Source organism: Balaenoptera acutorostrata, chromosome 11 (genome assembly GCF_949987535.1).
Source record: "Balaenoptera acutorostrata chromosome 11, mBalAcu1.1, whole genome shotgun sequence".
Taxonomy (NCBI): Eukaryota; Metazoa; Chordata; class Mammalia; order Artiodactyla; family Balaenopteridae; genus Balaenoptera; species Balaenoptera acutorostrata.
Window position 1 is genome coordinate 60,778,139 of NC_080074.1, and position 26,411 is coordinate 60,804,549.

General features: G+C 50.0%; 1 protein-coding gene across 7 annotated transcripts; it reads right to left on the reverse strand.

The window, feature by feature from the left end:
* Positions 1 to 244: 244 nt before the first annotated feature.
* On the reverse strand, positions 245 to 26,189 carry IKZF4 (IKAROS family zinc finger 4). Of its 7 annotated transcripts, XM_057557475.1 has the most exons (10): positions 25,964 to 26,189; positions 22,454 to 22,531; positions 17,757 to 17,808; positions 16,540 to 16,638; positions 10,793 to 10,897; positions 8,900 to 9,160; positions 7,957 to 8,124; positions 5,166 to 5,327; positions 4,656 to 4,787; positions 245 to 4,021 (listed from the first exon to the last, which is right to left on the reverse strand). In XM_057557475.1, the coding sequence occupies exons 6-10, from the start codon at positions 9,138 to 9,140 to the stop codon at positions 3,261 to 3,263; spliced, it is 1,464 nt and encodes a 487-aa protein (XP_057413458.1). In that variant the 5' UTR covers positions 9,141 to 9,160; positions 10,793 to 10,897; positions 16,540 to 16,638; positions 17,757 to 17,808; positions 22,454 to 22,531; positions 25,964 to 26,189; the 3' UTR covers positions 245 to 3,260. The 7 variants fall into 7 exon arrangements, with proteins under 7 accessions (XP_057413458.1, XP_057413457.1, XP_057413453.1 ...); XM_057557474.1 differs by lacking the exon at positions 16,540 to 16,638 and having other exon boundaries at positions 5,178 to 5,327; XM_057557470.1 differs by lacking the exon at positions 16,540 to 16,638.
* Positions 26,190 to 26,411: the final 222 nt, after the last annotated feature.

The window sequence follows — 26,411 nt, forward strand, 5'->3', positions numbered from 1 at the left end:
GAAGGCACTCCTGGTGGGCAACTCTCCTCCACTTCCCATACTAGGTTGAAAATTCTTCTGTTCTTCTGTAGCAACAACTTGAGCACTCTTGTTTGGTTTCCTCTCAGTCTTATACTTGTTCACCTTCAAAATGTTTACTAGTTGGTACAGTATGCTTCAAGGAGGTCCCCCTCCCTCCCAGCAGAAAAGCAAGGCAAAGGAAGTCTTCAAAAACAACCAGGGGTGTTAAATTACTCATGTTTATTTATAACAGACCTTCAGCCAGTACAGTACAAAACTTACAGTAGTATATCTCCGTTACACAAATATTTACTTACAATATATTACATATACAAAATGCTTTGCAATAAGTCTCAAAAGCTAGTTTAACTCCCCTTGAGAAAGGAGAAAAACTCTTTAAAAAAAAAGGTGGGGGAAGGGGGAACCAGAGGAAGAGGAGGAGGTGAAGGGGTAAGGTCCAAGGAGACACCAAGCATAGGCTACAAATGAAACCCTGGGAGAGAGAGAAGAGAGGTGGTATTGCACTTGCTTCTGTGTTTTATTTTTTTTTTCTTTTTGTTCTTCATAACTTCTGATTAAAAATATATATTATATATATATTATGTACACAAGGAAAGAAGCTGCCGGAAGTATTACAAAATCCCATCTGCAGCTTGGACACTGACACGAAAAAACAAAGGTCTGGAAAAGTGTCTATTTAGAAATTTTTTTGTGTGGTGTTGATTTTAAATATCAATATAAAAGGAAAACACCTCTTTTCTCCATGTGGGTTTCAATGTATTTTTTTTCTTTTTCTTTACTTTTTTTTTTATGCAAAAGGCTGCTGGGAAAGAACATGAGGATGTTTGAGGTTCCAGAGCTGGAAGGCTCTAGAAAGTAGGATTTTGTACCTAAGACCCTGGTTAAAGTGCAGTGATGGTCTGGAGAGAGACAGAGTGCCCTTCTCTCCCCTCCTTAGCACCTGGTCTTGCCCTTCCAGTCTCTGCTCTCATGGGCTCAGAGTATGGCCTCAGAGCATAGTCTTTCATGGTCCAGGAGGTTACAGGTGCCAAAACTGACTGGGGGAGGGGACAGGGCACCCTAAGGCTCTGATACCCCAGAAGGGACTAGTCCTTATGAGGTATCACCAAATACACAGCAGCAGAAGAGATGGTGAGGGCAGGTCTAACAGGAAGGGGCTCAATAACCAGAACAGTTGAGGGGAACCCCAGATATTAATGTCAGCTCTGCTGCCATTCTGAAACAAGGAGCCAGTTGCCTGGGGTGTTCTCAAGAAGACTCTCCCCTTCTCCAGAGACCACTCTCCTCCCAGATGACTCCCCGATCCTCTGCCCTTGGCAGCATCTGTTTATTGCTAAATTGTCAAGGAGGAACAGTCAACCCACAGTGCCCCTCCTTGACAATCTGGTTCTCTTGGGGAGACCACATAGTGGGGGAGAAAAGGAGGAAGAAGAGAAGTTTTTTAGGGTCTCCCTTCCCATAATAGGGTAAGGTAGACTCTCTTAGAGCCCTTAAGAGCCCCAATCCCAGGGTCTGTTCCTTAGCCAACCTTTTACCATCCCCCTAAATTATCCCTGATAGGGAGTGAGAAAAGTAGGAGGCAAAAGAGCCAATAAGGAAAGGACATGTGGAAAGAAAGATGGAAGGGAAGAGAAAAGGGGGGGGGGGGGGAGAGAGAGAGAGAGAAGGACCAAGTGTTACAACTTGTGAGGTGTTGTGTTTGGTTTTTACTTTTTTTATCTTTAAATATAGAAAAACAGGCTTTGGTTTGAATCTCAAGGAAGCAGAGAATGGGATGGCTGTGGCCTTGGGCAGGGAACTCTTGTAGAAAGAGATCTCCAGTTGCAGTGGAGCTGTATCTCCTCCTGCCCCCTTCTCACTAACTAGGTTACCCAAATAGCCAGGGGTCTCTGCAGTAGCCAGGAGAGTGCCCCCTCCTGCCCTACATCTGGGAGCTGAGTGTAGAGGGGGCAGTAAAGGATGACCCCCCCAGTTCCGTTATGCCCATCCCATTCTTGCTGGGACAAGAGTGGAATGGGGAGAGGGGCACATGCCCTTGCTCATCCTGGGATAATTTTTGGTTATACTGAAAATTAGGAGAGAGAAAAGAGACAGCCTTTTCTCCCTGCCACTGATCCTAAGAACAGGGCCCAGGAGCCCGGAAATGAGAGGGTGAATCCTGCTAGGGGGAGAAGAAGAAGGCAGCGTGACGCGGGGGGCTGAGGGTACCCCCTTGTTATCAGGCAGCAACTCACCAGTTTCTCATAGGACAGGGACCACAGGAGCCCCTGAGAGCCCAGGAAGGTCACTAGAGTGAAGAAGCTTGAGAGGTGGGAGAGAAAGAGAAGAATTTTGACCCATTCCCTTCCCTGGTTCCCATTTAGGCACCTGTGGCTCCAAATGTGTCAGAGACAGAGGACTGCTGACCTAGCCTTGGCCCCTGAGAATATAAAATTGGGGCACTCCAAGGAGAGAAAAACCACCACGGAGTAGACGGGCAGTTCGAGGAGAGAAGAGAGAGATATCACATCCTAGAGGCAGATCCTGAATGTGGGCTTTGGGGAACTCATATTACTAGGGGGATGTCAAGAGGACCCTCAGTCCCATGGTGCCTGGGGAGAATTTCTTCGGCCTCTCCTTCCAAATGAGGGATTTCTTCATTCGATCAGGAGTAGTGCAAGCTGCCTAAAGTGAGAGGGCACAAGAGGTATGGAGTACCAGGTTGAAGGGTCCCAGAGAGGAGATATAATGCCACAGAGCTAAGGTAGGTCCAGAGGGAGCTATCAGCATCAAAACTGAAGAATCAGATAATGTAAAAGATGAGGACTTAAATCAAGAAGCTCAAGGTCTCTTAGCACTAAGAGGAGCTTCCTACCCCTGGGGCCGTTGGAGAAAGCTGGATCAAAGAGAAAAATTAGGCCTAAAGCAGAAGGGGACTGTGGGCAGGAAGTGGGGTGTGGTAAGTGACTGATATAAGTTAAAAAAAAAAAGAAAAAGAAAACTCAACAAATTATATTAATAAATAACTCAGTGAGTATGGTGAGATGAGAGGAGAAGAGAAAAAGGAGAAACATAAGCAAAAGACCTGTTTCATCACAATGCTTAGATCAGTCAGGGGAGAGGAGGAGCACAGGTGAGGAGGGGTCAGGGTCAAGTGTGAAGTCAGGTAGCCAGTAGCGGGGCTACACAACCCAACTCCTTGGGCTAGACTCCTGTAGGTAGGGCAGTGGAGTGGTGGACCGAGGGGGGACGCTAGGTCGCTAGCCCACCTTGTGCTCCCCCCGGACGATGTGGGAAGAGAACTCGTACCGGTCCTGGCTGTGGTAGCCACAGATGTTGCACTCGAAAGGGTCTCTGAAGCCATGGCAGCCCATGTGGATAGTGAACATGACATGGTCCAGGAAGAGGATGCGGCAGTGCTCACACTTGAAGGCCTTCACCGGCTCACCGCTCTCGCCCACCACCCGAAGCACTTCCTTGGAGGGGCCTGGGGTGCCCCGCAGTAACCCCTCCTGTGGCTTGGGGTCCTCTTTGGCGTAGGCAGGACTGGGCCGGCCCACCACAATGGTGGGAGGAGGCTGGGGTGGGGGACCCTGAGGGAGGGAAACCACCGCCCCAACCCGATCTTCGTGGTTGCTCTCTGTATCTGTGGAGTCCTGGCAGCCATTGCTGGGGGACGCCCCGGGGTCAGTCAGGGGGCCTCGGGCCCGGTAGAGGAGGGGACCTCCATCAGCCAGATCCTCGGGTCCCTCACCTGCTTCTCGGGACCCTGGAAGCTCCAGTCGACCAGGGAGGGGCTGCATCTGAGTGTAGACAGAGCTGATGACGGGCGTGAGTTCTGAGATGCAGTTGGTAGGTGGAAGGCGGAGGGGACGCAGATGTTCTGCCCCCACAAAGGCCAGAGAGCCTCCAAAGCCAGGCTCCAGGCCGTGGTGTGCCACCAACTCCACATCCTTCTCATAGCCACCCGAGTTCACATCACAGGGGAGGTCCGAGAGGCTGAAGCGCATCTGCTTTTCGCCTGTGGAGAGGAGGGTCTCAGCAGGGCTGGCTTTGGATAATTCCTAAGCTCCCCCAGGATTACTTCTTCATTTTCTTTCCCCTGGGGATGGCTGTAACGTTATTCACCACCCCTCATTTACTTCCCTCAAGGTCAGGTCCTGTGTGGGGCTTCTCCCTGACTCTGGGCTATAATCTTAGGGAAGGACTCAGTCCCAGCCCACTGGTCTTGAATACTTCCTTCATTGCTCTCTCTAAAGCTCCAGGTCCTTAGAGAGCTAACGACCAGGGCCAGGTCGGGGGACCCCATACACACGTCTTCTCTCTTGACTCTAAGGGTCCTTCACTCAGCCCCTGTAGACTGAAGTCCTTACTACTTTCAAAAATTGGAAGAGCCTGAGCCCCTGACCCCCTCCTCTTACAACCAACCACCTGGAGAACCCTCAACTCTGACCCCTCTTCCACCCTCACGAGGGACGCTCTCCCTCTCCACTCCCCTCCTGTTCTGGGGATAGATTCTGAGCACCAAAGACCACCAGACCGCTTTCTTTCCCCCAAGCGAATCTCCAGACCCAGTTGGTCTAATGGCTACCAGGGCTCAGATTTAGATGAGCTGTGGCTTAAAGCTGATGCCTCCTCTCCAACTGGACTCTTACCTACAAACTTCTGGGGAGTGGAACGCTTGCGTTTGGTGAGGCTGTTGGCCAGACGATCGATGAAAGTTGGCCTCTCAGAGGATGAGTGCAGCATGGAGTCTGGCACCATCTCCAGGTCCCGTATCTCATCACCTAGTGGGAGGGAGGTGGGAACAGGTAGGAGCAGCTGAGTAGGGGTAGCAGTCTGGCTTCCTGCCAGCTCAGCTCCTGGCCTCACCACAGCACATTTCTGATAATTTGGGGACAATTAAATACATGTGGCCCTTGATTGTATACTTCCTTGTACTCTCTCTCTCCCATTAGACTGAGGACATAGATCAAATCCTCCCCTACCTCTGGATCTCCCTGCAGTACCCACCACAGGGCTCTGCACCAACTGGGGCGCTCGGCACATTTACTGGGGTAACTGTCCCTGTTCCATAGACCCCATCCCTTTGTGGGGGTAGGTGCTGGGATTGCCCTTGTCCTGCACTCCCTCCGGCCTTGTTCTCAACTCCCCCATGGTCCTACCTGCAGGCTCACCTGACTGGCCAGCCAGAGCTTGGGCTTCAGTGCTGAGACTCTGTAGGTAGTTGTGGCACCGCTCCTTGTGCTCCTCCAGGGTGCTCTGCTGTTTGTAGCTCCGGCCGCAGTAGTTACACTTGTAGGGCTTGCCCACCGTGGGAGAGGAGACTGTGTAGGAGAGAGAAGAGAAAGCATTGGAGTTACTTCTCCCTGTGCCCTGGCTCTGCAAAATCGCCCAGGAGCAAATGTGCACGGGCGTGAGGAGGAAGGGACATTGCTCAGTCGAGTTCTTCTGCTTGTCTTCCTTTCTCCAACTTCAGCTGCAAGCACGGACAGACGACCAAACCTTGGAGAAGAGGGACAACGGGCAGCTATGGGAGGAGAGAGGGGACCCAGGGCACATAGCTTTGGACTGTTGGTGGGCCTCAAGATGGCCAAATTGTTGTTCAAAGGAAGGGAGGATCCAGGGACTTTGTAGGGGGTCATCCCTGGCAGGCAGGCTGGCCCCACCCCAGGATCTCAGAGTCTGGGGCCCAGACTGTGGTTTAACCTTTCCATGTGGCAGGCGGGTATAAGTGCTGTTTATCAGACAAGGGGATTTTTTGCTTATGAACTATCTGTTTCAGTTTGGAGGAAATTGGTGGGCTGGAGTGAGAGAAACAAGAGGCCTTAGATCTGCCAATGTGGGGAGGGGCAGTTTTCACTGACCTTTACTTGTACTCTTACCTCCATCCCTGGCCTGGTTTTACTACTCATTTTTCTTTCTCTCTACACTGAGATACCAAGAGAGCCCTAGAAAAACCATCACTGATAGAGAAATTCTGAGAAGAGAAAAAAAGAAAAGAACAAGAGGAAAGTAAAGGCGAAGAATAAAAGGAAGAGAACACCAACTTTGGGGGTCTTTTTTTAAAAAATAAAGAACAGGTTATAAAGATTTTGTTTCCACTGAAGAAAAAAAGGTTGGAAAAACTGAGATCAACACTTCCTTTAAAAACTTGAGAGATGACATTTGTGAAAGTATCTTGCTACTATTGAGCAGGGACTCAGGAGAAGGTATCTCCAGGAGCTGGTAATTACTACCCACCCCCCAACGCCTAAACTGGGCCTAGTCTCAATCAATCTACTGCCATTTTGCTCTGGCACTGTAAATCCGAGTGTTTGGGGGATGAGATGAATGCCGTGGTCCTCATCCATCCAAGACTCTTGGGGAAATGATCTAACATCTAGGGGAGGAACTCCTTTTTTCCTATAGTGTGGGCTGTGATAGAAAACATCTCACAGAGATGGGATCCAACAGTTTATGTGTCCACTTCTGTCCCTAATAATCTCCTACAGAGCAGCATCCAATATCCACCCAGCTGGCCCTGCTGTTTTGGTAGGAATTCTAGGGGGCCAAGCCATCCTTGTCCCAAACCAGCAGGGGGAGCCACCCCTTCTCCTCAGAAAAGGAGCACAACTCCCTGGCACCTGCCGTTAACGGGATTCCAGCGAGGCTGCACAAGAGCTCTGTGATAATAACATCTACCTTGGAATTGTTATGAGGATCACATGAGCGAGGAGACACACGTGAAATGCTCTGTAGATTATAAAGCATGAATCAATAATGATCTTTCTCCCTGGTTCTCCACATACATAGAGATAAAGAGGTCCCACCTCCAAAGTGAGAGAATCTAGAACAAGGTAGGTGGCTGGGAGAAGTAGAGGGTGGTGAGGTGATTGCTCTGTCCCTTTTAATCCTGGCCTAGGAGAGTTTAAGGAAAGAGAAAAACAGCAAGGAAGGTTTCCAAGGACAGACCCTACTAATTCTTTCCCCTCTGCCCTTCTTCCTTCCTTTTCCCAATCTTGAGCTCCCTCCTTCCTGCCAGCTCAGCTCCTGGCCTCTTCCCAAGTCCAAGCCAAAAGCTTAAAACTCAGCAAAATGCTTCAAAAGTGCTATCTGTCCAGCTGATTCAGAAAGACGTCGACTCAACCCGCCTTGGCTGGGGCTAGGAAACCTGGTTAGTCCAGTTCCCTGGCACTGTTCCAAACACTGACCTCCAGGCACCCTCTGGATTTGCTGTTGCCTCTGGGAAGGTGACAACCTCTTGGGATGGGAAACAGAAATGGGATACTCTTTTCCTAGGCCTCCTTTCTTCCAGTTTGGGAGGCCCACGGAAATTTTCAGAAACCAGCAGGAAGTCAAGGGGAGACCAGACAGAGTGGGGAGATGCAGATGGTGACAGGTGTGGGGCCTGGGGCACACGGGAGCAGAAGGAGGGGTTTCCCTGGTGCTCAGCAGTGGGCGGTGATGGGGCCCAGAGGGTTCTGGCATCAGCGTGAACTTTAAAACCCAAGTCGGGGGACTTCCCTGGTGGTCCATTGGTTAAGACTCCGCGCTCCCAACGCAGGGGGCCTGGGTTCAATCCCTGGTCAGGGAACTAGATCCCGCATGCTGCAACTAAGAGTCTGCATGCCGCAACTAAAGATCCTGCATGCGGCAATGAAGATCCCGAGTGCTGCAGCTAAGACCTGGTGCAGCCAAATAAATAAATAAATAAATAAATAAATAAATAAATAAAAACCAACTCAGGGAAGGTGACTGTTGAGAGCCAACAACATCACCCAGGCTCCTTCTTGCTCCCTATTACAGAGGATGGCAGATGTAAAATACCCCATCAAAGAGCCCCAAATCCCCCATGGGGCCTGCTGCCCTGCTCTGTGAGTGCTCTGCCCTCCTCAGTGGCAGACACTGTAACTCCCCCAGTACAAGAGAAGTGGCTGAGCTCTATTTGCTGGGTGTCCCGGACAGGTCACCTACCCGAGTGTGTGCGGAGGTGGCCAGTGAGCGCATCACGCCGGCGGCAGGCGTAGTTGCAGAAGGGACACTTGAAGGGCTTCTCCCCAGAGTGCAGCTTGATGTGGCGCAGCAGGTTGCCCTTCTGGGTGAAGGAGGCACCGCACTGGTTGCAGTGGAAGGGCCTTTCTCCTGCGAGTGGAAGACAGAGCCCAGACGACCAGGCGTGAGGAACTGTGAGGTTAAACCTAGTCACTCACGCTCTGCTTCACCCCACCCGGGGGAAGGAAGGTGCTCAGAACACATTTCTGAGAGGCAGGGCTGTGCCACACACACAAATCCTGCTTTATAAGGACCCCTTGGGAACAGTCTCACCCTGAGATGTAGACTAGAGGTGTGTGGCAGGGGGAAGGGCGCCAGACCTGGAACTCTGGGCCAAAGACCGTTGTTAAGAACTGAGCCCCGCAGGGCCCACTCTGCCCCAGAAGTCCGAAGCCCAAAGCCCAAGAAAGCTGGGAAGAGGGTTCTGTGTTCCTTTTTTAAAAAAATCATGAGACAGGGGACTTCCCCGGCGGTCCAGTTGTTAAGACTCAGCGCTTCCACTGCAGGGAGCAAAGGTTCGATCCCTGGTCAGGGAACTAAGATCCCACATGCCTCGCAGCACGGCCAAAAAAAAAAAAAAGAATCATGAGACAGAAGGGCCCAAACAATACCTGTTGGACTATAGGACCCTTCTTGAGGCTACCACACCTTCCCCTCCGTCACCTCCTGAGACAAATACCAGCTTTCCTTCGTAACAACAGCTGAGGAAAGTGCCAGGAAGTACAGGTGTTGAGGGAGTCCGAATTTCATCCCCAGACTTTTTTTCATCAGCTAGAAATGGTGCTGGGAGAGACCCTTCCCTTCTACCCCACTGTGGCATAGCCTCGCAGCATGGCCTCTGCCTCGGGGCACCTGCTGTACTCACCCGTGTGGCTACGCTTGTGCACCATGAGCACGTTGGGTCCGATGCAGACCATGCCACAGACGTCACATTTGAGCTTGCCATTGGGCAGCCGGATGCCACCGGGGGAGTGAGGCTCTGGCCCGCTTCCATCACAGTAGCCCAGGGGCTCCGACAACGAGTCTTCCACGATCACACTGTCGTCCTTTTCCAGGAGCCGCTCATCCGGCCCGAGCAGTCTGCTCGACTCCTCATCGCTGTACATCTCCACCTTGATGGAGTTGGCTGGAGGGTGGGAGGGTGTTTAGGATACAGACAGGCAAAGGGCGGAACCTGCTTGTGGGCCAGAAAGGCCCTCCTAAAGTCAGAAAGGCTGTCTCCAAGCCCTGAGACATTGAGGCTTTAAAAGAAGCCAATCCGGGACTTCCCTGGTGGCGCAGCGGTTAAGAATCCGCCTGCCAATGCAGGGGACACGGATTTGAGCCCTGGTCCGGGAAGATCCCACGTGCCGCAGAGCGACTAAGCCCGTGAGCCACAACTACTGAGCCTGCGTGCCTAGAGCCAATGCTCTGCAACAAGAGAAGCCACCACTATGAGAAGCCCCCGCATCGCAATAAAGAGTAGCCCCCGCCCGCCACAACTAGAGAAAGCCCACGTGCAGCAATGAAGACCCAACACAGCCAAAAATAAATAAATAAAATAAAATAAAATAAAATAAGCCAATTCGGGACTTCCCTGATGGTGCAGTGGTTAAGAATCCGCCTGCCAATGCAGGGGATCCAGGTTCGAGCCCTGGTCCAGGAAGATCCCACATGCTGCAGAGCGACTAAGCCCGTGAGCCACAACTACTGAGCCTGCACTCTAGAGGCTGTGAGCCACAACCACTGAAGCCCTTGCGCCTAGAGCCTGTGCTCCGCAACAAGAGAAGCCACCGCAGTGAGAAGCCCGCGCACCGCAGTGAAGAGTGGCCCCTGCTCACCACAACTAGAGAAAGCCCGCGTGCAGCAACAAAGACCTAACGCAGCCAAAATAAATAAATAAATAAATTTTTAAAAAATGAAAGAAAGAAGCTAATCCCCTAAGTATCCTGGGTGGTGATATGGGGTCCTGCTGGGACCTGAAACAACCTTTTCCTCCTATTCCAACCACCAGGCAAATAGGTTTCAAGAGAAAAAAAGTTGGGGTACATGGGATGTCTTCAGTTACTGGGGAGAGGAGGAGGCTAAGGGGAGCTTTTTTCTCCACTCTCTTGTCATTAGGAAAGATGTCTGGCTTGGCCCTGGGCAGGAAGCCAGCAAGTAACAGTGGCGGGAAAATGGTCCTAGGAAGACCAAGACGGCGGGCTTAAGAAAGAGCAAAGCTGGAAGACAGAAATGGCTCACACTATCCTCCTGCCCCATAGGACCAAACACCTCTACTCCCCTCCGTAAAAATCTGGAGAGGGGGATGGAGGAGGGAGGAGCCATGGAGGAGAGAGCTTTGGCTCTAGCTCTGACCTACATTCCTGGCTATTCCAACCATTTAGAGAATGTCACAGATCCAGGGCCAGCTGAGGAGGGGCAGTCATGGGGACCCTGTCTGGCAGGAGACTAGGGGGTGGTGATGGGGGGATCCTTCTCATCTCTATTTCCTAACTCCAGCTCACGACCATTTCTATCTACTCATTTCTCCAGCTCCAGAATTTCTCTTTGGAGCCTTTACCTTAATCCCACCCGTGCCTCTTTTAATTCCACCCTAGTCACTAGGCAGTGACCATTCGCTCTCCTCTCAGAAGTCAGGGAAACCCCAGACTGAGCTCCTGAGTCCTGTTAGAGACTCTGAGCCGGAAACCAGAGGAGGGCAGCGATGGGGAAATGGCTGCCATGGAAGGCGAACTGAGGGCACCTAACACCAGGGAGGGCAGGAGGCTGCACTTACCACTGAGTGAGCGGCTGGGAGAAGAGTGCTGGCTGTTGGGGCTGCTCACTGAGGGCCCCACTGGGGCCCCGAGGAATTCCTTCTCCAGAGATGAGTCCCCGCTACCTTGGAGGAGAGAACAAGAGGGGAGGTGAAGTTGCAGCGCAAGCCATTTACTGTCCATTGCCTAATCTCTTCAAAGTTCAGTTAAGTTTCACAAACGTTTATCTCGTAGCCATGTACAAGGCAGTGTTGTATGCCTGGCACCATACCTTGTGCCCTCGCCAGCCTGGGTGCCTGGTGCTGACTTCCACGAGCTCAGTGGCTGCGCCTTGCCCACCCTACCTTCATCTAGGCCTGAGGGGAAGAGCATCATTGCCTGACTTCCACAGGAAGCAGGGCTGGGGCTGGGCGGGCCGGGGTGGAGAGGAAAATGGGGGCCTCAGGAGGGAGGTGGTTCAGGACAGACGTTCTTCCCTACTGTTCCTCTCCGGAGCCCCTGACACCAGGTTCGGGATCTGCAGGAAGGGCAGCTGAAATTGTCCCTGAATCTAATGATAATGATAGTAATCATAATAATAGCAGCTAACATTTTAATTAAAAAAATTTTTTTTAATTTTATGGCCACACTGCACGGCATGTGGGATCTTGGTTCCCTGACCAGGGATCGAACCCACACCCCCTGCATTGGAAGCGCGGAGTCTTAACCACAGAACAGAACCACAGAACAGAATTCCGCCAGGGAATTCACAATAGCAGCTAACATTAATTGAGTACTTACTACATGCCAGGAATTGTTCTATGCACTTTAAATGAATCATCTCATTTAATCTTCACAACAACTCTGTGAAGTAGGTGCCAATATTATCTTAATTTTACAGATTTTACAGATGAGGAAACTGAAGCACAAAAAAGGCTATGCTACTTGTCTAAGGTCAAGTAGTGGTGGAACCCCAATCTGATCACAAACAGTAAGTACCCATGCCTTAACCATCACCTGTATAGCTAACTGGGAGTCAGTAGGGAAGAGCTGGGCCCATTTGACTTTCTAAAATCAGCAAAAATGTGGCTACTCTAGAAAGCCTCCATCTGATATGATTCCAATCACATATTTACTACTTGATGTTACCTTGACAGTGAAATAATCAGTTTATTCTCAATATATTCATTTTAACTTGGTCACAAATTGCTTTGTAAAAATGCTTTTTAAGAGTGTCATATATGTTTTTAAAAATCAGATAACACACCTGCAGATACGGATCATATCTTTAAAAAAAATCCCTCCTCCCCACAATCCTCTGCACAAATATACAGGTGAAATAAAATACATGTAGATAAACACACACAGACACGGACACATACCACATATGCAGATACACATAAAGAGAACATACCTATTGGGAGAAACATAGTCATAGCCTTCAACATTATCTGCTAACATGAACATGCATAGATGTGTGCACACAGGCCTAAATATGGAAGACAGACAGAGAGAGAGAGAGAGAGAGAGAGAGACAAACCCTAAAATTCATCCCTAAAGTCCACCTATTAGTATTTTACCCAATTTCCCAGCTATGCACATACTTACTTTCACAAAATAAAGATTCCATTATAAAATGGTTGGAGTCTTGGGCCTGAGGCAAGAAATCCGGAACACACCCTCCTGAGGGATCCCTCTCCAGCTTTGGTCAGTGGGAAGAAAACAACCACTCAGGACTTTGGGACCATTTCCCATTCATATCCTCTACTAAAAGTCCCATTTCCCCCACTCTATCCCATCAAAGCCTGAGGAAATTTGTTCACTACCTATCGAAGAAGCCTTATGGCTTGAAACTGAGGTTCCCCAGCTGGGGTTCTTTAGATGAGCCATGGTTATCTAAAAAAAGTTGCCCCATATCAGGACCACACACATATCGTGAAGTGAGCATCTCAGAGTTGTGGGTTGAGACTTGTAGACTCAGACCCAGTTTTAAAATATGTCCTTTCAACTAAGAGTAGTGTTTGCTAAGGTTAGAAGGGCTGAAAGGTTATCTTCTCATTCCTTTTCAAATGTTAGTGCTGACTTGTCCTAAATCACTGGATGTTAGTAATGGGGGAAGAACAGGGCTCTGGGCCCTGGCACTGAGTCCTTGACCCTAAAAGGATGAGTGAGCTTGCTGGAAATCCATTGCTGGTCCCAGCCTACCAGGCTGAGGCTGCCTCTTGGGGCCTGGGGCTTGATATATGGGGAAAATATCCTTAAAGGGATATCTAGGGACACTAAGGGAAAAACACCCTTTGTGGCTCTCCCTCTTAAGGCCTGGGAACAGGAGGAAGAGCAGTTACCGCCAGAGTCACACCAGTAGTTCAACGGGCTCTTTGATGCCGTTGCCTTCCCTAGGATAAAGGTAAGAGGCAAAACAGGCTCAAGTCTACTTTTATGGGGCTAATACATAAAATAAATCCATTTCAGGGGTCAGAAAGTCTTTTGGGGCTCTAGGGATTTTGAATTTTAGCTGGAAGGTGAAGAGAACTGGAGTCAGATTTAGGAAGTTTAGCAGTTCCTCTCTCAGCCCCAGAAACCCCAGTGAGGGAATTTCAAATGCCTGGGACTCCCAAGAAATCCCAGACTATCAAAGCCAAGAATTAGGGCTGCTCTCAGGTCTCAGAGAAATTTTCTTGGTCAAAGTCATCGCAGATTGGCTGAACCCCCAGAGGGCAAAGCCAAATCATGAGGTTCACATCAGAGGAACCAGGAGGTGGGCAAAGGGCATAAAAGCAGGAGGGAGAGAAAGGAACCAGAGCAGCGTCCCACCAGCTAAATGTGTTTCCCACGTTGAGGGGGTCCAGCCCTCCGCTCCTGCTGCCCTTCCTCCATCCCTTCAAAGAGTGGCCACCTAGGGAAGAGCCGTGAGGTCCGAGAGCCTCCACACTTCTCTGCAAGGGACCTCATCCTAACCGCCTTCCTCTTCTTGACCATGGGTTCCAGGGGGCAGGATGCTAGACTGCTAGCAGGGAAGAGTGGGGTCAGGAGCAAAGAAAGACGCCCATCCCCAGCTCTATTGTGGGGAGGAGGCTGAAGCCCCTCGGATCTCAGTTCCAGGCTGAGGCATCTGCTGCCAGGGCTCCTCTTTACCTCGATTCTTTCTATCGCCCATTCCCACCCCAGCCTGTCTCGGCATTGGCATTTCACCCCAGGCAGCTCTACATCTGTCCCCAAGGCCTAATCAAGATGTCACCACAAGCTCCCACTGTCCAAGTCGCAGCCTTTGCTTAGCAACACCAAACACCGTTTCCCATCCTCCGCAAGTGTAAGGAGGAACGCCCCCTCCCCTGCTACACACACAGCCCCCATCCTCTCCCTCTCCTCAGGCTTGGGAGTTGTTACTGAATTGGCTCCCTAGCCCCAGCACCCCCCTTCCCCCCTCCACTAGCCACCTTCTGCCTGAACTTACATTATCCTTCCCTTGCCGGTGAGACCCTGGGGTGCGAACGCGGCCGCCGCCTTGGAAACGGCGAGGGAGTGCGGGTGGTGTGTGCATGTCTGCGTCTCGGTGGCAGGCAGGGGTGAGCCCAGCCACTCACCTTCCAGGAAGCGTGGATTCCTGGAAGTGAGGGGAACCGCCGTCATTTCGCAGGCAGCGGCAGCGGCACGGTGAGCAGGGGCCCACGGCTGCAGCCAGCAAGAGCTCAGCCCAGGGTGTGTGTGTGAGCGTGTGTCTGTGTGTGTGTGTGTGTGTGTGTGTGTGTGAGAGAGAGAGAGAGAGAGAGAGAGAGGGAGAGAGGGAGAGAGGGAGAGAGAGAGGGAGAGAGGGAGAGAGGGAGGGAGAGAGGGAGAGAGAGAGGGAGAGAGGGAGAGAGAGAGAGAGAGAGGGAGAGAGAGAGGGAGAAAGCAGGAGCAGCACAGCTTGGATGTGCCTGGGGAGGGGGCTGGAGAGAATGTGTATGTGGTGACGGGGGCTAGGCTACAGCATCCCTTCCTCAAGCCAGTGAAGGGCTGGGGTTGGGGGGGTCCACAGGGAGGGAGGCAGATGCCGTTGCCCTCGTGCCCAGCAGACAAAGAGGAACTGCACAACAAATGCCTGAGAGAGACAAGAGTGTGTGCAAGAGAGAGAGAGATGGATGGGCCCACAGGGTTGGGGGAGAAAGGGGGGCCCCCAGGGAAGGCCCAATCCTCTGCCAGCTGGGGAAGCCAAGGCCTCAGAGGTCATGGGGCCCAGGACAGCGGGCAGCTTCAAGGCTCTCAGATCGGCAGAGAGCCCCTCCCCCACAGAACTCAGGCTCTCCGTATCCCTCCTTTCCTTCCTCCTCCAGGAGGGAGGTCGCTCTCCAGATCTGGGGACTGACAGCCTCCCCCTTCCCAGCAGCCGGAGGGCCCTGCACAGTCTGATCTCAGGCTCGTGTTGCTCTGTGGCCCTGAGCCCTTTCAGATTCCAGGCAAAGTACTGGTATAGTCTCCCCACCTCCCCTCCCCTCCTGTGCCCCTGGGGCCCCAGCAGCCGACAGCCCTGGCTGAATCCGCCCTCTATCAAGACAAGGCCTCTGCTCCCTTCCCTTCCAGAGGAGCTGCTCACTGACGTGCTGACCTACTTTGGAAGACTAGATTTTCTGATTCCAAGAATTTGGGGGTGGGAGGGGCCGTGAAACTTTGGGCTGTCTACCCCTGGATCCCTTTCTGCCAAGGTTCCCTTAAACATTTCACAGTCCCAGAAAACTTGGGACAAGCACTGCTCAGTCAGTTAATTGCACGAGCTGCGTTTGAGCAACTCAGTTTCCCTTGAAAGATAGGGAATGGGGGTGGGGAGAGCACCTGTGTGGTAAATTAATGGATTCCTCCTTTCTTCCCTCTCTTCCCCAGGAGGGAATGATCTGCACCTTTAGAAAGAGATAGGGGAAGAAAAGGTGGGTTTTCTGAAATAGGTTCTGTGCGGTGGGAAAATCTCTTCGAAGAACAGGAGAGATACCCCCTTCATCAACTGGCCAGGCAAGTGAAGGCCCCCAGGTGTGGAGGCGGAAGAGCGGTGAAGACCGTGAGGGGGCCGCCGCGTACTTTAGGAGGGGTGTACACTGCAGCCTTTCCCACTGCTTCCACATCAGTCCGGGAGAGAAGGGTCAGCGACGGGCACTCAGGCAGCCCTCCCGTGAACTGTCTCAGCCACGCCCAGTCCTGCAGGGGCTGCTTTTCAGTGCTCATGTTAACCCTGCCTTGATTTTGCCTGTGCCTCTCTAAGGTGCAATAGCTGCTGACATCTAGAATTCTCAGAACACAGATGAGGGGTTTCTGGCCTCCACTTTCATTCAAAAACCATCCTGTGCAGAGGACTCTTCTTATCTAGGAAGTGCCACCCTGCTGAAAGCAGGGAAAAGCTTGGTTTCATAGCACAGTGAAGCCAACACCCTCAGAAGTTTTCCTCTAATACTCAACATTCTCCAGAGATAGGACTGAAAAGAGCTCCATGGGATTTCCCCAGCCGGCTTCCTAGCTTCTCATTTGCCTGCCTTAGGGCAGGGACTTCTCCATCTGAGTGTTCCCCAGCACCAACGCAGGGTCCTGAGAACAGGTGTACCTCAATAGTGGTTTTCTGAATAGGCTTAACTGAGCAGGAGGTAGGAGGATTGGCTGGTTCCTCAGAAAGGCCATGACTTTAGTTCCAATAAAGTCTCTTTCAACTAAATCAGTCCACTTGATCCCTGTTACTCTGTCCAGCATGTAACAGGTATCAAATGCCTGTACCCATTCCAACGCCTTCCCTCCTTAAATGAGAAAGGGGTCAGAGTCAACTTCTTACCTTGACATTATGCAGGTGTTGTCAATGACTCTCATATGTGTGTCTGACCCATCTTGCTATCTCCCTTAGCGCATGCCCATAATTCCTCCATTGGTCCCACTTTAAGGTAAAAAAATAAACTATAGGTCATTTCTACAATGGTGCCTGGATTACTGATGGGGATACGCATCACCTCAAAACCCAATTCTGGCTTCCCTTACCTCTTACAATAATTTCCTGCCCTAACATTCTAATGGTCCAAAAAATGATTCCTTCCATCGTAGAGACAAACTCTGTCTTAGGCCCTTTCCTACACCCTCAAAGAGAGCCGGATGAAGTTCCTCATTTCTTTTCATCTTGTGAAACTCTAAGAGGATCCTGATTACTTTCATATCCCTAAAAGCCACCCATACTACAAGCAGTGATCTCTTCTGCCTCAATAAGAGTATTTGGCAGGTACAAAAAGCTACGACGTTATGATCACGGAAAGGATTGGGGGAGAATTGGGCTCTCTACCTCTCCTTCAAAGGTGTAAGCTCTTGGCCCACTGGCTGAATTCAGACCATAGATAAATTTGGCTTCTTGCCCCATGGAACATTTTTTAAAATATGGAGTTATTATTTTTAAATGGAGACATTTCATATAAAATCCTGATTTCTGATTTCTTTTGAAAAGCTAGAAGTTTGGGCCATACTGGATACGCATTCCCACATGGCGATGCCTGCTGGACCCTGCAGAGCTGCTGCTCCTTGAGGTAGGACATGTGCTCTCCAGTCCAGGACAGTCCCCATCATTCTCTTCTGCTCATTATCCAAAGCCAATTCACTCTTTTACATACCCACCTGGCCCCTGCAGGCCTCTGAGGTTTGAAACCTGGCTCTGCGCTCTACCTGGCTGGGACAGGATGTCGTGTTTAGCTGGTGACCTCAGAGCACAGAAGAAGGAATCTTATCTTCCTTCTGTCTCTTTGTTTCAAATCAGTCCTCTCTCTAATAGTCTCCACTCATATTCCCCTCCTATTTCCTTCTCCTACTCCTATCCTCCAAGATGTCTGGGAAGAGAATCACTTTTTAGGGAATGTAAAATGACCAGAATAAATGCACACCACCAAGAGTGAGTGACAGCTCTGTGACCAGGGCACTCAGAGGTCCTGTGCTAGGCTGAAGGCTCTCCACTCTGCTCCACAGGAGAGCATCTGCTCCCAGCCCCTTACAAACAGAATGCACAAGAGGGCATACCAGACATATAGGAGCGGCCATTGCTGTCTTCTATGTCCATCTTAGAGAGATTCTGCTGGAAGAGAAAACAACTACTATTAGAAGCCAGATCTGGAAAGGGAGTAGGTTTCTCTCTGACATTCTGGAGTTAGCAAGAACCCTAAAGGATCACTTAAGTGTGCTCTGACCCTATCCTAAAGAAGCAAAACCTCATACTTTGTCCCGGAGAGAAAGACGATGTACCCTGACTTACAAACCCCAGGGTCTCTGCCAACCCCCAACTTCTGCAGGCTTCCCCAGTCTCTCGGGTGGAAACACTGTCTTATTCTACACTGGTCCCTGATTGTGTTGTTTGGAGAGTAGACCCTCTCCCTGTAAGTGGAGCTGATGGTGTAGGAAAGGAGACAGGTTACACAGCTCAGCTCTCATGAAGCAAAGAAACAACCCCATAGAGGCTCTAAACCTTGTTAAGGATGGGGTAGTAATAGGAGGAAGAAGCTAGATTCAGTCGTTCAAGGGATACTTTTTTGGGTGGAAGGAGGGAGGGGAACAGGAAAGTAGAAGATAAAGGAGAGCAGCCCACCTCAAGTTCAGAGAGGAATCCTCTACTGAAGGTGTAACAGTCAAATTAAACCTTTAAGTGTTTCCCCCCTTACTTCTTGTCCATTACTTTGCTATGTTTATTTTTTTAAAAGGGGAGTTGGGGTGGGAACCTGAATTTAAAATGCAGGTTAGTCTATTTGAGGGAAGGCAAACAGTAATTGGCAGTAGAGTATTAAACAATCAAGAACTGAGGATAATTAAAAGTGATAATTTGTTGCAATGAATTATCCCAGGAGCCTGTGGGAGGAGAAAAAAAAATTCTATTTGGTGGAAATTTACATACATCCAAAATTGCTTTCACCAGTCATCTCATGAAAAATAAATACCCCAGGGGCAGATTTTGGGGAGCTAGAGTGGGGCGAGGGAACAGCCTGAGCTGCCACCCGGATTCTTGGTCTCTTTGAAGGATCTCACTGAGGCAGATGGATGGAAATCTGGTTTGCTAGTAATACTATATTGATAGAGGTGGGGATGGGGGCTCTGGAGGGCACACAGGGGAAAAGTGTCTATCACCCCGTCTCCCTCCCACCACACTCCAAGTCATTCTTGTCTAGTGCTGGGAGACATCATACTCTAAAAAGTCTCACGAGAAAGCCTGACACACGGGCTCTCCTTCACTTTGCAAAGCAGCTCTCCCTAGATTTCATTAGAGAGATTTCTAGTCTCACCTAGGACGCCTGGGTGTGGAAGAAAAAATTCTCCAAGTTTATTTTCAACTCCTCTTTTCTTGACATCCTCCCCGGGATGGACTGAGCTTTGGGACCAGACTGCTAGACCAAGCCACAATAAGAAGCGGTTCCTTGAAGGTTCCCTTAGGAGCAATGATGAGAAGAGCCCAAGTCCACAGTGGTTAGTGAACTCATACCCTCTGGAACTAGCCATAGAATTTGCGGTGGTCAGAGATGGAAATACGAGGGAACGCGGTCTGGTACTCATGGGGTCCCTTTCATTTCCGAATCATTAGCTCCATAATTGCCCTTTGGGATTTTGCAGAGCTCAAGATGCCACATGTGACTTCCCTCACACCCCCACCCCCCACCCCCCAATGCAGGAGAAGCAAGAGTGAGTAGGTTTTTCCCCATTTTCTGCTTGGAGAAACTGAGGTTCAGAGCAGCTAAGTGACTTGTCTCAGGGCTCATAGTGAGCCTGGAACAAGGAAAAGAACCCAAGTCTCCTGCCTCTCTGAGGTGTGCTTCCTTTCAAAAGCCAGGGTACTCAAGGCCTTCATGGATCTTCTTGCTTTTCCCTGGTTCTAACATCTTTTCCTTTGGTATGATCCCCGTGGGAGTGGGGTCTGTTACTTAAAAAGTAAGAGCAGGGACTTCCCTGGTGGCACAGTGGTTAAGAATCCACCTGCCAATGCAGGGGACACGGGTTTGATCCCTGGTATGGGAAGATCCCACATGCCGCGGAGCAACTAAGCCCGTGAGCCACAACTACAGAGCCTGCGCTCTAGAACCCGCAAGCCACAACTACTGAGCCCGTGTGCCCCAACTACTGAAGCCTATGCGCCTAGAGCCTGTGCTCCACAACAAGAGAAGCCACCACGATGAGAAGCCCACGCACCGCAACGAAGAGTAGCCCCCGGTCACTGCAACTAGAGAAAGCCTGCGCGCAGCAACGAAGACCCAACGCAGCCAAAAATAAATAAATAAATTTATTTATTTATTAAAAAAAAAAAGTAAGAACAAATTGAGCAGGCTCTATGGGGAGAAATATCCTAATGCGATTGTGTGTGTGTGTGTGTGTGTGTGTGTGTATGCGCGCGCGCGCGCATGTGTGTGTATGAACGGGGAGCTAGACAAGTACTAGGTGGGCAGAATAGTTGAAGCATAGCATTCAGCTATGCTGAGTACTGGCTCAGGAAGTGCATCTCATTCTTGGACACCTGCCCAAATGGCCCCAAAACAATTTCGAGAAGGGTCTGAAGGAGTTGTTTTCTGAGTTGGACTTTGTTCCTAGAAACTGAGGAACTGAGCTCTTCTGCTTCTTAATTTTTCTTAACAGGTGCTCCATGACACATCTTGGGAAAAATCAGTCTTTAGCTGTCTCCAACTGGTCTAAATGCCAAGTTGGTAGCCCTGGGAGTGAGACCGGACTGAGATTCTGCTCTTCCCGATCCTGGTATTCCAAGAGCCAGGAGCACATCAGGAGATGTACTTCACTGTTTGCTCAAGTCTTCAGGCAGCATATCCCTCTCCACCTTCCCACTTCCTGCCCCTCAAAGCGCCTTCTCCCCTGCCTGGCCTGCCAGGCAGATCTTAGTGTCTCCTTAGAGGAACTGGGTCAAATTAGGCAGTGCCAACTGGAGACACACCACAGCGGGAGGAGGCATAAAGAGGGAGAAGCTAGTGACACAAGACAGGTTTGGTTCAAAGATCTCAAAAGGAAACTGGCTTTATAGCAACATAGACACCATTCAGTGATGGACGTAGGCACATATGTACTGTAAATTCAGTTCAGTGAGCTGAATACAAAGCAACTAGAAACAGCCAGCCTCCCAATTCAAAAGGAAGTATTTTTATGAGGAGGGAGGAAAGGTTGGTCATTGTAACCTGAGACAAAGACTTTCTTCCCTGTTCTTTTGAATGCACCTGGCACCATAATAAGAATCCTCCATGGCCCTGGCTTTCTTCCATCAACATGATATCGCATTTAAACAGAAATGGGCAGGAATGGGTATCCCTTCCAGACAGAAGATTTCCCACCACACTTCCTGAGAAGCAGCAGGTGAGACCAATCCAAGGTCTGACTTCCAAGGTTAGGCATCAGCTACCACCCTCATCTCCCCATCTCCACAAAAACGTTCCCACAGCTCTAACTATTGGTGAAAAAAATATCAGAAAGTCAAGTTTTCTCTGTGTAGTGGCTCTGAAAGCCTGAAAGAATATGGACATCACAAGTAATTAAAGCTCTTCAAATCCTCCAAAGAATCCTGTTTGATCCAGTGAAACTCCAAGACTGGAATTTAAAACACAGTCCATGTGGCTTAGTGGGTAGAAAGGTAGTGAGGAGGATGTCGTTGGGAAAGAGGGTGAAAGTGGAGAGAGGGGCAAGGATCCATGCCATCCTTTTGGCTGCAATAGGGAGGAGGGGAGATTTTTTTCTCTGGTCTCTCTTAGGATCTGGGATCTGAGGTGGAGTCCAGTGATTTTTTAAAAAAATTTTTACTGGGGTATAGTTGATTTACAATGTGTTAGTTTCAGGTGTACAGCAAAGTGGATCAGTTATACATATACATATATCCACTCTTTTTTAGATTTTTTTCCCATATAGGCCATTACAGAGTATTGAGTAGAGTTCCCTGTGCTATACAGTAGGTCCTTATTAGTCATCTATTTTATATATAGTAGTGTGTATGTGTCAATCCCAATCTTCCAATTTATCCCTCCCCTCCCTTACCCCCCTCCCCCGGTAACGATAAGTTTATTTTCTACGTCTGTAACTCTATTTCTGTTTTGTAGATAAGTCCATTTGTAGCTTTTTTTAGATTCCACACATAAGCAATATCATATGATATTTGCCCAGTGATTATGAACAAGACAGATCTTCCCACCTGCCTGGGATTGAGCAGTGCAGGTACTAGAAGTGGACCAAACCCAAGCATCATCCTCTCCTGGTCTGTGCCTTCCTGAACTGAATGAAACCTCAGCAAAAAACATGTTGGAATCACAAAGCTGGCTTTGCTCTCTATCAGGACTTTGAATAACTGGGGAGGGGGAAAGGGTAAAGGGTTGAGAGAAGAGGTGGAATTAGGTATTGTCTGCAACCTGACTACACGCCGCTTTCCAGGAACCAGACCTAGACATTGAGCGATTTGCAGCTCTGAAGTGATCTTTAGGGTCAACCTAGTGCCCTCTGAAGGAAACCCACCAACCTTTTCTCAGCTTATGTGTCTGTATTTACAGCAGAAAGATCTGACTCATTTTCACCAGGCTGTAGATAGTGACCTGTTTACTTATAACACAGACGAGGACAACTCAGCTTCGTTGTCCAAGTGTTGGGGAGCAGTGTGGGGCGGATGAATTCTCAGGTCACCCTAGGAATGGCCAGTCTCTAAAATAAGAAGGGGTAAGAGCTGGAAACACAACACCTGGGCAGTGGGAAAATATCACCTCATTGTCTCCTTTTAGCTCTCAGTTGGATGCATCTTTTCTCTTGTTCTTTGTGCTTCCCTGGCCTCCCCACGTAGACTGCGGAAGAGAGAGAAGGCTAAGGTTTATGGGTGGGAGGAGAAACAATCTCACCCCTCCCATGTCTCATTTCAGAACTAAGGAAAGGGCCAAACTAAACAGTTTAAATCACCAGGTGTGATGCACATGAGATGATACTTTCTGGGGCTTTTGGGTATACCCTTGAGTATATAAGCCCTATGTTTATAGAAAGGCTCCACAAGGTCACTGCTGTTCAGCTGTACCTTTTGGCAGGGGTGGGTAAAGTAGAGCAGGGCAGTTCAATTTGAGTTTTATAATAATAAGTTTTGAAGCCAAAGATGCCCAAAACAGGGTTTACTATCTCAAGTGAAGTTTGAAATGACATGGAAGTCTCAATTAACTATTCTGATTGGGGTAGGGTGGCAAAAAGGTGGAAGAGACAGAAACAATTGCCTTTGGTGGCAGTCCTGGCCAGAAGTCCCTAATGCATGGTGACCAAAAGAGCTCACTGTTGTTTGGGCCAGGAAGATGTTTTCAGGCTCCTCTGCTAACAACGAATCTTGCTCTGACAATCCAATTTAGTAAGCCTCTGTTCATTTGGAGGGCCTGGGGCAGGGGTGCTCCAGGACCTGGGGAATCTTGGAGCTAGAATGGAGTTGAGAGATGATCTCCAATCTCTTGGTTTTTAACAGAAGAGTTAAACTAAGCCCAGAGTCACCCATCTGGTTAGCGATAGAAGTAGGACAAATAGAACCCAGGTTACCAGTCTGGGCTTCTTTCTACTACAGCACAAAATCAAATCTTGCCATAGCAAGGTCTGGGGCTCCTCTGCTTGCTTTCTTTCTTGGATGATGAAATGAACAGTTTTGGGGTCTCCATCTTAGTGACTTAAGTCCTTGAACTACAAACACAGGTCTATGGATGGGAAAAGAAATAATCCTCTCCCTCCCATGTCTGTTTTCAGAGATTATGGGCCTGAGGAAAAAGCCAACCTAGACTCTCACTAAATCTCTTTAATGTAGGAACAGGGCTCCTTGGCTCAAGGATTAAACCAGCATACGTATTCCAGCAGAGTCTGCAAGGTCGATGACCCTTGGGGGGGACCAGGCCATTCATATCAGCACTACCCTTTCTTAGATGCTTTCCTCTGAAAGACCTTGAACCTGTCTCTCTGTTTCCAATACAGAGTCCCCAACTCTTCTGAGAAAAGGAGGCAAATCAAAGAGCCTGGAATTCAGAGCTTTCTCCAGCAGGGTCAAGAGACCAACAAAGGGAGTCCCTCTGCCTGTGGCATTGTCTATACCCACAGGGTTCCACACTCTTATTTGTTCCTACAGAGCGAAATGAGGCTAGAAATACCTGCCCTACAATAACTTTTTTTTTTTTTAATCAGTCATCAGTTTTATACACATCAGTGTATACATGTCAATACAATAACTTTTTATTTTTCCTTGACTATTTTGTGTGTGTGTGTGTGTTGAGGGAAGAGAGATGGCCAGTCTGGGAGGAAATAATTTCTTTGTGGATGTTGTGTGGGGAAAGTAGGATAAAAGGTGGGATAATGTTCCTCCCATGCTGGGAAGTACTAAGCATGTACTAAGAGGAAATAAGGAATAAACTTTCAGTTGCATTTTCCACTGGAAAAAAGTCAGGACTTATTTCTGAGCCAAGTCCTCCAAACCTACTGAGAGTAAGGGGATTGCCCAGAAGCTACAATTGAACTAACTAACTGCACTCAGTGGGCAACAAAAACATTATGTTTTGTGCTTGAGACATCAGCATCTACTGAGTAGGGCAAGATATAATTCTGAAGCTGCCAAATTGAGGGCAGCTCCCACCATCCTGTGGCCCACCCCAGAAGCTCCACTGAGACCTCTCCTGCTTCCCAATGGTAAGGCTATTTTCTTCTTTAAAGACTTTATTTTTATCTCAGGAGCCACTCTTTTGATGGTTCTCATGACCCAGGGAGCAGTCTGGATTCTCTGAATTAGGCTGTAAGTGGGGAAGGCTGAAGTCCCCCGCACACCACAGAGCAAGATTCACTGACCTACTGGCAGACCCATGAGGAGATGAGGAATTCCCGGCTGGGCATTTCACATACCCCTACCAAATAAGATGCTACACCCAAAGGGTGTCTGATTTGGCCTTTTATCTGGTCTTGTTCTCAGAATCTGAGTGGTCTTAAGTGGAAATATTCTAGGTAGTCAGACACCTGCTTTTATTGCTTCCTAAGGACATGGACATGTACCTTCACCCAGACAAAGTGAACAAGTAGCATTAAGGGGAAACAGCCAGGCCTCAATAGTCTGCTGCTTGGCCATGATTTCGGAAGGCCTAGAGCTGACCTATGAGCAAGTCACAACCATACCAAGCTCACCACTGATGCTTTGAGGGCTCAGACTGGGGAGACTGGAGTATAGCTGGAGCTATCAGACATGTAAGTGCGGGTGGATAAATCACAACAGTAGACAGTTTTGCTTATAGGAGAAGGGACTGAGGTGAAAGAAGGTGTGCAAACTTTGACACAATGTGGTTGGTAATACATCAAATCTTCCTAGAAGCAGAGTCAGTAAATTCATGACCTTGGAGGGGGAAATGGGGTACCATATTTCCTAAACATCTCATATCTAAAGGTCCATGTTCCCATTAAACATTGTCACCAGACAGGACCAGTCATAATTAAAAAAAAAAAAAAAAAAAAAGGATAGAAATCAAACAGTGAGAATCTACAACTACAAGGGCGAAGACAGTAACTGGGGATGGGGCTGTGTGAGGAGATACAGGGAAGGCTGTTTTAGTTTAGACCTGCTTCCCAAGTCTGTTGTACCCTCTGGTGGTCTGCCCCAGGCCGTCCTCTGTGTTTCTTCCTTAGGGCTCCTAGGCAATGAATCTCTTCCTTCCCAACCTTGCTTCTCAGGTTCCCTGGACTTCTCACCCTACATAGTACCCCAGACAGCACTTTTCGCTCCACCCTAAGTTTCTTCTCTACCACATGTTTCTCCCACTCTGCTCACTGCCTCCCAGTCTTCCCACTTAGGCCTATGTCTTTCTCTCTACCTTCTTGACCGACACCTTCCCCCCACCCCACCCCGCGCCGCCTCTCGCTTCTTTGCCCAGGTACCCAGTCTAACTCGCCTTTCTCCGCCCTGTCCTTCTGTTCTACCCCAGCTGTACCCCACGAAGGAGCCTCGCGCACACCAGCTCCCGCCTGTCCTCGGTCCTCTGCCGTGACCCATCTCCCGCCCTTTTAGGACGCCTAGGTCCCTGCTACGTCCCCCTCAATCCTGTGGTCTCGCGCCAAACCCCCCATGCCAGCTTCCTCCCTTGGGCCGCAACCCACCCAGCGACCCTCTTCCCGCCTCGCCCCCGCCCACGTGTCCCCCTCCCTTCCCACCCAAGCCCCTCAGGCCCCGCCCCCGGCGGCCGAGGCCCCGCCCCTCGCGCTTCGCCCAAACCCCGCCCCTCACTCACCTGAGGCAGCTCCGCGCGCGCGCAGGCTGGGCGGGAGAGGGAGAGGGGAAGGTATTGGGGGAGAAGGGGGCGGGGCGGCGGGGGTCCCCCACTCTGGCCCGGGCGGCCCAGTGCGGGGGGAGTGGGGTCACTGAGCCGGCCGCAACCGGGCCGGAGGCGGGACCCGGGCGCTCAGCGGCGGCGGCGGCTCCATCTCCATCAGCGGCTTCACCTGAGGAGGGACGGGCCCCCCCCATAAACCCCCCCAGCACGGCTGTCCCCCCTCCCCCGAACAACTTCCGGCCCCACTACCAGGCGACAGGCGGCGTGGCTGAACACCGAGCGCCCACAAGCTGGGGAGACAAGGGAGGAAGAGCTAGGGGAGAGTAGCCGAGCGCCGAAAGATTCAAGTCCTAAAGGCGCGGTCGCAGTGACTGCCCCTTCATCTGCATCTACTTTGCAAACAAGG